The sequence below is a fragment of the Electrona antarctica genome (genome assembly GCF_951216825.1).
Source record: "Electrona antarctica genome assembly, chromosome: 6".
Taxonomy (NCBI): domain Eukaryota; kingdom Metazoa; phylum Chordata; class Actinopteri; order Myctophiformes; family Myctophidae; genus Electrona; species Electrona antarctica.
The window spans coordinates 6,459,127-6,471,624 of NC_136811.1; the positions used below are offsets into that span (position 1 = coordinate 6,459,127).

A 12,498-nucleotide genomic window follows, 5' to 3' on the forward strand; every position below is an offset into this window, starting at 1 on the left:
TTGGATATAGACAGAGCATGCCTGGGGGAGGAGGGAGGGGTGGGGCATGCAGCAGTTTGTTAGGTTGTGATTGGCTGAGAGATGGTTCTATTGTTCTCCTCTTCGGCCTATCAATCCAAGCAGTTAGTGGCTCCACCTCAGGCTCTCTAGTATAAGAAGAATTGCTCTGTGTCACTTCTCCACAACTGCTCCAGGATATCAATCATTTCTGATCAGATCTGACTGTGGACTCCAGAATTCAGGAGAAGATGAACTCTATCAACCTCAACTCTGCTGAACAGGAGGAACCCAAAGACCATGGTATGTACCAGATGCATTGTGCAATGAACGTAGCTTAGATTATTATTATTTGGTATTTGGAAATAAATAGACAGCTGACACACTATGTCTTAAATACAATTTTGAGGATTAATTTGCTGGTATTAATTAGGGAACTAGATGTACTATATGTCCATAAAAGTCTGTCTTTCAACCTCTCAATGTGTTTTTCCTTTATCTTTGTTTCCAATCCAGTGTTGCATCATCAGTCTGGCCTCCCTGTCTTACCAACAGTAAATGAACATATAGGCTTGGCTAAACCGAAACAGCATGACTGTGACCAGTGTGGACAACGCTTCCATTACAAATATCACCTTAAAAGACACCAGAGAATTCACACTGGAGAGAAACCCTATGGATGTGAACAGTGTGGACAACACTTCTCTGAAATGTCCAGCCTTAAAATCCACCAGAGAATTCACACTGGAGAGAAACCCTATGGATGTGATCAGTGTGGACAACACTTCTCTCAAATACACCACCTTAAAAGCAACAAGAGAATTCACACCGGAGAGAAACCCTATTTACACACAGCTATGTAAATCACTACTTTATTCTCAATGAGTCAATGGTCTGACTGAATCTCAATAGCATAGCCATATAGACCCCCCCGCCCATACACACATCAACAATGAATCAGTGTAACTTGGGTCAAATGGTGAAATAGCAGGCAAACTATACATTAAACAGATTCATGTTTGAAATATTTCCACATGCTATGAATGTGATTTTCAATCTAATTTCCTCTGCTCTATGGATGTGATCAGTGTGGACAACACTTCTCTCAAATACACCACCTTAAAAGCCACAAGAGAATTCATACTAGAGAGAAACCCTATGGGTGTGATCTGTGTGGACAACATTTCTCTGAAATGTCCAGCCTTAAAACGCACCAGAGAATTCACACAGGGGAGAAACCATATGGATGTGATCAGTGTGGACAACACTTCACTCTAATGGCAGGCCTTAAAAGCCATCAGCAAATTCACACTGGAGAGAAACCCTATGGATGTGATCAGTGTGGACAACACTTCTCTGAACTGTCCAACCTTAAAAGACACCAGAAAATTCACACTGGAGAGAAACCCTATGGATGTGATCAGTGTGGACAACACTTTTCTGAAATGTCCAGCCTTAAAAAGCACCAGATAATTCACACTGGAGAGAAACCCTATGGATGTGATCAGTGTGGACAACACTTCTCTCGAATGTCCAACCTTAAAGGCACCAGAAAATTAACACCAGAGAGAAACCCTATATGTGAGTGGAAAAGCTTTCAGATGCTCAAATGATGTAGACTTTCACAAGGTTGTACGCAATGGATTTAAACTGCTCCCTTGTGGTCGATGTGGAAATATTTTTACTACATCAAGCACTGAACATCAATCTGATTAAATAGAGGCCGATACATATCAGCACATCTACATAAAAGTGTTGCATGCTGATGTATTTTTTTGATTAATGTGTTGATTATTGTACGTAAACTTAGCATAAATAATGGTTGTGCAGTCACAAATAAAGGCAAACAAGTCAGAGGTGTTTTCTGTTTTTCTTTTTGTTTGTTTGTTATTTACTTTTTTGCACTGTGTGGTAATTCCAGTCAATCACATGAAATACCATTTAGATGGCAATAACCAACCATGTAACAGCAAGATAAATGAAGATGCTGTTATGAACAATAACATACTATAAACACAATTTAACCGGAGAGAAACCCTATGGGTGTGATCTGTGTGGACAACACTTCTCTGAAATGTCCAGCCTTAAAAGCCACAGGAGAATTCACACTGGAGAGAAACCATATGGATGTGATCAGTGTGGACAACATTTCTCTCAAATGTCCAGCCTTAAAAAGCACCAGAGAATTCACACTGGAGAGAAACCCTATGGATGTGTTCAGTGTGGACAACACTTCTCTCAAATGTCCAGCCTTAAAACGCACCAGAAAATTCACACTGGAGAGAAACCATATGGATGTGATCATTGTGGACAACACTTCTCTCTATTGGCAGGCCTTAAAGCCACCAGAAAATTCACACTGGAGAGAAACCCTATGGATGTGATCAGTGTGGACAACACTTCTCTCAAATGTCCAGCCTTAAAAACCACAAGAGAATTCACACTGGAGAGAAACCCTATGGATGTGATCAGTGTGGACAACACTTTTCTGAATTGTCCCACCTTAAAAGGCACCAGACAATTCACACCAGAGAGAAACCCTATATGTGAGTGGAAAAGCTTTCAGATGCTCAAATGATGTAGACTTTCACAAGGTTGTACTCAATGGATTTAAACTGCTCCCTTGTGGTCGATGTGGAAATATTTTTACTACATCAAGCACTGAACATCAATCTGATTAAATAGAGGCCGATACATATCAGCACATCTACATAAAAGTGTTGCATGCTGATTTTTTGATTAATGTGTTGATTATTGTAAGTAAACTTAGCATAAATAATGGTTGTGCAGTCACAAATAAAGGCAAACAAGTCAGAGGTGTTTTCTGTTTTTCTTTTGTTTGTTTGTTTGTTATTTACTTTTTTGCACTGTGTGGTAATTCCAGTCAATCACATGAAATACCATTTAGATGGCAATAACACACCATGTAACAGCAAGATAAATGAAGATGCTGTTATGAACAATAACATACTATAAACACAATTTAACAGCTTAATTTGGAGCAATCAAGTGCAAATTAGGTTTCTATGTGTACTTGATTGTCACATCTATCTGAATGGTTCTGCTTGAATAGCAAGTGGAACGTGAGGAAGACTCAGACAAGGACATGAATATGGGTTTAAATGTAATCCAAATGTAACTCACAACAGAATATGCAGAATAATAGATCACATTTTTGTCAATACCAGCTTTACTCAAACAAGCTAAACATTTTGCCACCATGGCTGTACGTAAAGCTCAATGTGCCTTTGTTGGATTTGGCTTTGTATGTTTTCCTTCCATTCCCAATATTCCCCTCACTAAGCTCACCCATAAACCAAACCACAGAATGCAAGAAAACACTACATTCTATAGTTGTTGTACAGTTACAGTAGGAATAGACTTGAACAGATTTAAGAATGGCATGAACAGTAGGTCATAGTTTATCATAACATATTTTACTTATTGAACGTCGGTCTTGCAAGAGCATAATTATGGTGTTAGTTCAAAGTAGTGATATTGTTTGCATCAGGTAAGGGTTCAGTTCTGAGCTTGTAGATCTGCCATTTTCATGTTTGCCTCTTTCATACACAATGTTTGTCCATTTGGTATTAAAAAGGTCTTAAATGTAGAAATGTGCAGATACCCTGCGTAGGTCTAAAGGGGTGGAGATTCAATACAATATTCTACTGTAAAATCCAACAGGATTGTTCATGGAGAAGAACATGATGAACAAGGACAAGTTGCTCACTCTCAATCATGTAGGCCTTTATTGCATATTGATCACAAACCATATCATTTTAACTTCTAGTACTAAGTTAGTGACATGTAGGCCTTTATTGCATATTGATCACAAACCACATCATTTTAACTTCTAGTACTAAGTTAGTGACATGTAGGCCTTTATTGCATATTGATCACAAACCATATAATTTTAACTTCTAGTACTAAGTTAGTGACTCACTTACATCTCAAAAGTAAAACTATAGACCAAGCAATTGCAAATGAGCCATCATCATTTCACACAGTATAGGCTACTGTCCCACACACATAGCTATGTAAATCACTACTTTATTCTCAATGAGTCAATGGTCTGACTGAATCTCAATAGCATAGCCATATAGACCCCCCCCCCCCCCCCGCCCATACACACATCAACAATGAATCAGTGTAAATTGGGTCAAATGGTGAAATAGCAGGCAAACTATACATTAAACAGATTCATGTTTGAAATATTTCCACATGCTATGAATGTGATTTTCAATCTAATTTCCTCTGCTGTAAAGTATTGGACTTGTGCTGATTTGAGTAAATGCTGAAACATGATTGCTAATTGTAGCTTTTATTTCATCATACATGGTGTAGGCCTACGTACAAGTCTTCACTGTCTTGTATGTGGGCTAAGCAGTCATTTTATGATATTCTGTACAAAACAACACAAAGTCCTGTGAAACCAGAAAACGGTCTTCTAGATAATAAAGCAACTTAATTATAATAATGTAGAATAGTTTACAAGTCAATGTGTGATTACTTGTGTACTATTTAGTGCAGAGGTGGGTGGCAGTTTGTGTCTTGGAAAACAAATGACTGGTAGACTCATTGTTTTTACTTGTGATTTATTTATCTTGGTTAAATGTTCAGAGTCAAGAGTTGTTGTTAATCGGTGGTTTGTAGGAGTGCTGTGTGTTCATGTGTGTTCACACATTTAGCGAGTAACATAAAATAGAGAGTCAATAGTAAACTTTGTAAATTTTAAAGCATATAACAATTTTAAAGATAAATGAAGATCACAGTATAAGGAGCAGTTGTTTCTTCATCAGAGCTGGTTCTACTTGGTTCTGTTGTGAGTATATGTCTCTGCTTCAGTAGCAATTCACTGTACTGATACAGTACGTATACATTTATGCTTTTAATATTATGTACATAATGTCCATACATATATGTATTTGATATAGACAGAGCATGCCTGGGGGAGGAGGGAGGGGTGGGGCATGCAGCAGTTTGTTAGGTTGTGATTGGCTGAGAGATGGTTCTATTGTTCTCCTCTTCGGCCTATCAATCCTAGCAGTTAGTGGCTCCACCTCAGGCTCTCTAGTATAAGAAGAGTTGCTCTGTGTCATTTCTCCACAACTGCTCCAGGATATCAATCATTTCTGATCAGATCTGACTGTGGACTCCAGACTTCAGGAGAAGATGAACTCTGAGAAGATGATCAACCTCAACTCAGCTGAACAGGAGGAACCCAAAGACCATGGTATGTACCATATGCATTGTGCAATGAACATAGCTTAGATTATTATTATTTGGTATTTAGAAATAAATAGACAGTTGACACACTATGTCTTAAATACAATTTTGGGATTAATTTGCTGGTATTAATTAGGGAACTAGATGTACTATATGTCCATAAAAGTCTTTCTTTCAACCTCTCAATGTGTTTTTCCTTCATCTTTGTTTCCAATCCAGTGTTGCATCATCAGTCTGGCCTCCCTGTCTTACCAACAGTAAATGAACATATAGGCTTGGCTAAACCGAAACAACATGACTGTGACCAGTGTGGACAACGCTTCCATTACAAATATCACCTTAAAAGACACCAGATAATTCACAATGGAGAGAAACCCTATGGATGTGAACAGTGTGGACAACACTTCTCTGAAATGTCCAGCCTTAAAATCCACCAGAGAATTCACACTGGAGAGAAACCCTATGGATGTGATCAGTGTGGACAACACTTCTCTCAAATACACCACCTTAAAAGCCACAAGAGAATTCACACCGGAGAGAAACCCTATGGGTGTGATCTGTGTGGACAACACTTCTCTGAAATGTCCAGCCTTAAAAGCCACAAGAGAATTCACACTGGAGAGAAACCATATGGATGTGATCAGTGTGGACAACATTTCTCTCAAATGTCCAGTCTTAAAAAGCACCAGAGAATTCACACTGGAGAGAAACCCTATGGATGTGTTCAGTGTGGACAACACTTCTCTCAAATGTCCAGCCTTAAAACGCACCAGAAAATTCACACTGGAGAGAAACCATATGGATGTGATCATTGTGGACAACACTTCTCTCTATTGGCAGGCCTTAAAAGCCACCAGAAAATTCACACTGGAGAGAAACCCTATTGATGTGATCAGTGTGGACAACACTTCTCTCAAATGTCCAGCCTTAAAAACCACAAGAGAATTCACACTGGAGAGAAACCCTATGGATGTGATCAGTGTGGACAACACTTTTCTGAATTGTCCCACCTTAAAAGGCACCAGAAAATTCACACCAGAGAGAAACCCTATATGTGAGTGGAAAAGCTTTCAGATGCTCAAATGATGTAGACTTTCACAAGGTTGTACGCAATGGATTTAAACTGCTCCCTTGTGGTCGATGTGGAAATATTTTTACTACATCAAGCACTGAACATCAATCTGATTAAATAGAGGCCGATACATATCAGCACATCTACATAAAAGTGTTGCATGCTGATGTATTTTTTGATTAATGTGTTGATTATTGTAAGTAAACTTAGCATTAATAATGGTTGTGCAGTCACAAATAAAGGCAAACAAGTCAGAGGTGTTTTCTGTTTTTCTTTTGTTTGTTTGTTATTTACTTTTTTGCACTGTGTGGTAATTCCAGTCAATCACATGAAATACCATTTCGAAGGCAATCACGCCATGTAACAGCAAGATAAATGAAGATGCTGTTATGAACAATAACATACTATGAGCACAATTTAACAGCTTCATTTGGAGCAATCAAGTGCAAATTAGGTTTCTATGTGTACTTGATTGTCACATCTATCTGAATGGTTCTGCTTGAATAGCAAGTGTAACGTGAGGAAGACTCAGACAAGGACATGAATATGGGTTTAAATGTAATCCAAATGTAACTCACAACAGAAAATGCAGAATAATAGATCACATTTTTGTCAATACCAGCTTTACTCAAACAAGCTAGACATTTTGCCACCATGGCTGTACGTAAAGCTCACTGTGCCTTTGTTGTATTTGGCTTTGTATGTTTTCCTTCCATTCCCAATATTCCCCTCACTAATCTCACCCATAAACCAAACCACAGAATGCAAGAAAACACTACATTCTATAGTTGTTGTACAGTTACAGTAGGAATATACTTGAACAGATTTAAGAATGGCATAAACAGTAGGTCATAGTTTATCATAACATATTTGACTTATTGAACGTCGGTCTTGCAAGAGCATAATTATGGTGTTAGTTCAAAGTAGTGACATTGTTTGCATCGGGTAAGGGTTCAGTTCTGAGCTTGTAGATCTGCCATTTTCATGTTTGCCTCTTTCATACACAATGTTTGTCCATTTGGTATTAAAAAGGTCTTAAATGTAGAAATGTGCAGATACCCTGCGTAGGTCTAAAGTGGTGGAGATTCAATAAAATATTCTACAGTGTAAAATCCAACAGGATTGTTCATGGAGAAGAACATGATGAACAAGGACAAGTTTCTCACTCTCAATCATGTAGGCCTTTATTGCATATTGATCACAAACCATATCATTTTAACTTCTAGTACTAAGTTAGTGACATGTAGGCCTTTATTGCATATTGATCACAAACCATATCATTTTAACTTCTAGTACTAAGTTAGTGACATGTAGGCCTTTATTGCATATTGATCACAAACCATATCATTTTAACTTCTAGTACTAAGTTAGTGACATGTAGGCCTTTATTGCATATTGATCACAAACCATATCATTTTAACTTCTAGTACTAAGTTAGTGACTCACTTACATCTCAAAAGTAAAACTATAGACCAAGCAATTGCAAATGAGCCATCATCATTTCACACATTATAGGCTACTGTCCCATACACACAGCTATGTAAAACACTACTTTATTCTCAATGAGTCAATGGTCTGACTGAATTGCATCTCAATAGCATAGCCATATAGACCCCCCCCCCCCCCCCCCCCCCACCCATACACACATCAACAACGAATCAGTGTAACTTGGGTCAAATGGTGAAATAGCAGGGAGACTAACTATACATTAAACAGATTCAGGTTTGAAATATTTCCACTTGCTATGAATGTGATTTTCAATCTAACGTCTTGTTTCCTCTGCTGTAAAGTATTGGACTTGTGCATTCCTTGCTGATTTGAGTAAATGCTGAAACATGATTGCTAATTTAATTGTAGCTTTTATTTTCTCATACATGGTGTACAAGTCGTCACTGTCTTGTATGTGGGCTAAGCAGTCATTTTATGATATTCTGTACAAAACAACACAAAGTCCTGTGAAACTAGAAAACTGTTTCTAGATATTAAAGCAACTTAATTATAATAATGTAGAATCGTTTACAAGTCAATGTGTGTGACTTGTGTACTATTTAGTGCAGGGGTGGGTGGCAGTTTGTGTCTTGGAAAACAAATGACTGGTAGACTCATTGTTTTTACTTGTGATTTATTTATCTTGGTTAAATGTTCAGAGTCAAGAGTTGTTGTTAATCTGTGGTTTGTAGGAGTGCTGTGTGTTCACACATTTAGTGAGTAACATACAATAGAGTCAATAGTAAACTTTGTAATATTAAAGCATATAACATTTTGTAAGATAAATGAAGATCACAGTATAAGGAGCAGTTGTTTCTTCATCAGAGCTGGTTCTACTTGGTTCTGTTGTGACTGAAGGAATATGTCTCTGCTTCAGTAACAATTCACTGTACTGATACAGTACATACATTTATGCTTTTAATACTATGTACCTAATGTCCATACATATATGTATTGGATATAGACAGAGCATGCCTGGGGGAGGAGGGAGGGGTGGGGCATGCAGCAGTTTGTTAGGTTGTGATTGGCTGAGAGATGGTTCTATTGTTCTCCTCTTCGGCCTATCAATCCAAGCAGTTAGTGGCTCCACCTCAGGCTCTCTAGTATAAGAAGAATTGCTCTGTGTCACTTCTCCACAACTGCTCCAGGATATCAATCATTTCTGATCAGATCTGACTGTGGACTCCAGAATTCAGGAGAAGATGAACTCTATCAACCTCAACTCTGCTGAACAGGATGAACCCAAAGACCATGGTATGTACCATATGCATTGTGCAATTGTAATCCTGGTTATTTATTCGGACTAATTTACAGACGGTCCCTAAATGTAGACATTTGTAGACGCTCCCTGAGCACAGCAGAGACTGTCCCTAGGGGCAGGAAGGAACGTGTGTACTGTTTACTTTAGTTTTGCACCAGAGCAAGAGAGTGAGGAGCACATGACATGAAACAGTCTGAATACAGATTTAATGACAGAGCTCCGTGAGATTTGTGACAAAATATAGTGGAAGGAGTGAGGTGAATAACTTTCATAGAACGTGGGACAGGAGGAGTCTGCAGCTTGCCAGAAAGAGAGACAACAGAGCCATAGTTGGCGTTTTTTCTGTGTGATTTTCATTGATTATCCTGGTGAGTTGACTGCTCAACATTGAAGTTTATTTAGTGGCATATTGTGATATTTGCTGTAATGCTGCTACTGTGAAAGATAACACAACATAAAAACCAGTCAGGATAAATCGTTTTTGGTGTATATATTCAGTGCATTGTAATGATTTTTGCTGGATTGTGGCTATATGCTAAGCTAAACACAACACATAAGTCAATGTATGTGATTGTGTGCAGGCTATATATGCTAAGCTAAACACAACACATAAGTCAATGCATGTGATTGTGTGCAGGCTAATGTGCTGAAAACAGTAGTAAAAGGCCAGTATGGAATAAATTGAAATATGAAGGGAAACAAGAGACTTGAGACTATATCATAATTGTTCTGCACACTGTGGCTGTGTGCAGGCTGGTTTTTCTAGAGGGAGGATTCTCTCTGGTGACAATTGGACCGGCTTCATTGTGAACCTACCTCGGACCCATCAACCACGTGGGAAGACATCACCCTGTCTTTATTTTCTTTTTTTATTATTCTGAGATCTCAGTATTACATTGGTTGGGCCCAACACTAAATAAGAGACATTTTGAACCTAAGGTTGGTTGAACAATATTTTGGGCGCCTAGTGTACATCCGGTGTGCACTCCTTTTATTTAATTGTTTATTGCATTTTATTGTATTTGTTGATGTGTTGTTTACATCTCGATGTGAAGACTTAATTGGAAAATAATTGAGGAAACAAAAGGGAACTGAACAAACTAAAAGTATAAATATTTGTTTTATCATACTTCCAATCACGGTGTGTGTGTGTGTGTGTTTTGTGTGCTGGAGGTCTTACTGCTCTATACAGAGTTGCTACTACCAATCTCCTTATTGAACCTAGATAATTGATGCATAGAACCCCAGATATTGATGGTATAGATGACTCACAGGTGAACAAGGGTTACACAATGAACATAGCTTAGATTATTATTATTTGGTATTTGGAAATAAATAGACAGCTGACACACTATGTCTTAAATACAATTTTGAGGATTAATTTGCTGGTATTAATTAGGGAACTAGATGTACTATATGTCCATAAAAGTCTGTCTTTCAACCTCTCAATGTGTTCTTCCTTTATCTTTGTTTCCAATCCAGTGTTGCATCATCAGTCTGGCCTCCCTGTCTTACCAACAGTAAATGAACATATAGGCTTGGCTAAACCGAAACAGCACGACTGTGACCAGTGTGGACAACGCTTCCATTACAAATCTCACCTTAAAAGACATCAGAGAATTCACACTGGAGAGAAACCATATGGATGTGATCAGTGTGGACAACACTTCTCTGAACTGTCCAGCCTTAAAGACCACAAGAGAATTCACACTGGAGAGAAACCATATGGATGTGATCAGTGTGGACAACACTTCTCTAAACTGTCCAGCCTTAAAAGCCACCAGAAAATTCACACTGGAGAGAAACCCTATGGATGTGAACAGTGTGGACAACACTTTTCTGAAATGTCCAGCCTTAAAAAGCACCAGAGAATTCACACTGGAGAGAAACCCTATGGATGTGATCAGTGTGGACAACACTTCACTCAAATGTCCAGCCTTAAAACACACCAGCAAATTCACACCGGGGAGAAACCCTATGGATGTGATCAGTGTGGACAACACTTCTCTAGAATGTCCAGCCTTAAAAAGCACCAGAAAATTCACACTGGAGAGAAACCCTATGGATGTGATCAGTGTGGACAACACTTCTCTCAAATGTCCAGCCTTAAAACGCACCAGAAAATTCACACTGGAGAGAAACCATATGGATGTGATCATTGTGGACAACACTTCTCTCTATTGGCAGGCCTTAAAAGCCACCAGAAAATTCACACTGGAGAGAAACCCTATGGATGTGAACAGTGTGGACAACACTTTTCTGAAATGTCCAGCCTTAAAAAGCACCAGAGAATTCACACTGGAGAGAAACCCTATGGATGTGATCAGTGTGGACAACACTTCACTCAAATGTCCAGCCTTAAAACACACCAGCAAATTCACACCGGGGAGAAACCCTATGGATGTGATCAGTGTGGACAACACTTCTCTAGAATGTCCAGCCTTAAAAAGCACCAGAAAATTCACACTGGAGAGAAACCCTATGGATGTGATCAGTGTGGACAACACTTTTCTGAATTGTCCAACCTTAAAAGGCACCAGAAAATTCACACCAGAGAGAAACCCTATATGTGAGTGGAAAAGCTTTCAGATGCTCAAATGATGTAGACTTTCACAAGGTTGTACGCAATGGATTTAAACTGCTCCCTTGTGGTCGATGTGGAAATATTTTTACTACATCAAGCACTGAACATCAATCTGATTAAATAGAGGCCGATACATATCAGCACATCTACATAAAATTGTTGCATGATGATGTATTTTTTGATTAATGTGTTGATTAATTGTAAGTAAACTTCGCATAAATAATGGTTGTGCAGTCACAAATAAAGGCAAACAAGTCAGAGTTGTTTTCTGTTTTTCTTTTGTTCGTTTGTTATTTACTTTTTTGCACTGTGTGGTAATTCCAGTCAATCACATGAAATACCATTTAGAAGGCAATAACACACCATGTAACAGCAAGATAAATGAAGATGCTGTTATGACAGAACAGAATATGCAGAATAATAGATCACATTTTTGTCAATACCAGCTTTACTCAAACAAGCTAAACATTTTGCCACCATGGCTGTAGGTAAAGCTCACTGTGCCTTTGTTGGATTTGGCTTTGTATGTTTTCCTTCCATTCCCAATATTCCCCTCACTAAGCTCACCCATAAACCAAACCACAGAATGCAAGAAAACACTACATTCTATAGTTGTTGTACAGTTACAGTAGGAATAGACTTGAACAGATTTAAGAATGGCATAAACAGTAGGTCATAGTTTATCATAACAACATCGGGTAAGGGTTCAGTTCTGAGTTTGTAGATCTGCCATTTTCATGTTTGCCTCTTTCATACACAATGTTTGTCCATTTGGTTTCTTAAATGTAGAAATGTGCAGATAACCTGCGTAGGTCTAAAGTGGTGGAGATTCAATAAAATATTCTACTGTAAAATCCAACAGGATTGTTC

At 38.3% G+C, this 12,498-nt stretch overlaps 1 protein-coding gene across 1 annotated transcript; it reads left to right on the forward strand.

The window, feature by feature from the left end:
- Positions 1-8,933: 8,933 nt before the first annotated feature.
- LOC306925726 (uncharacterized protein) lies at positions 8,934-11,858 on the forward strand. The gene is made up of 2 exons (XM_079504755.1): positions 8,934-9,037; positions 10,527-11,858. Exon 2 carries the CDS (start codon positions 10,686-10,688, stop codon positions 11,643-11,645), a length of 960 nt encoding a protein of 319 aa, XP_079360881.1. The 5' UTR covers positions 8,934-9,037; positions 10,527-10,685; the 3' UTR covers positions 11,646-11,858.
- The last annotated feature ends 640 nt before the right edge of the window (positions 11,859-12,498 follow it).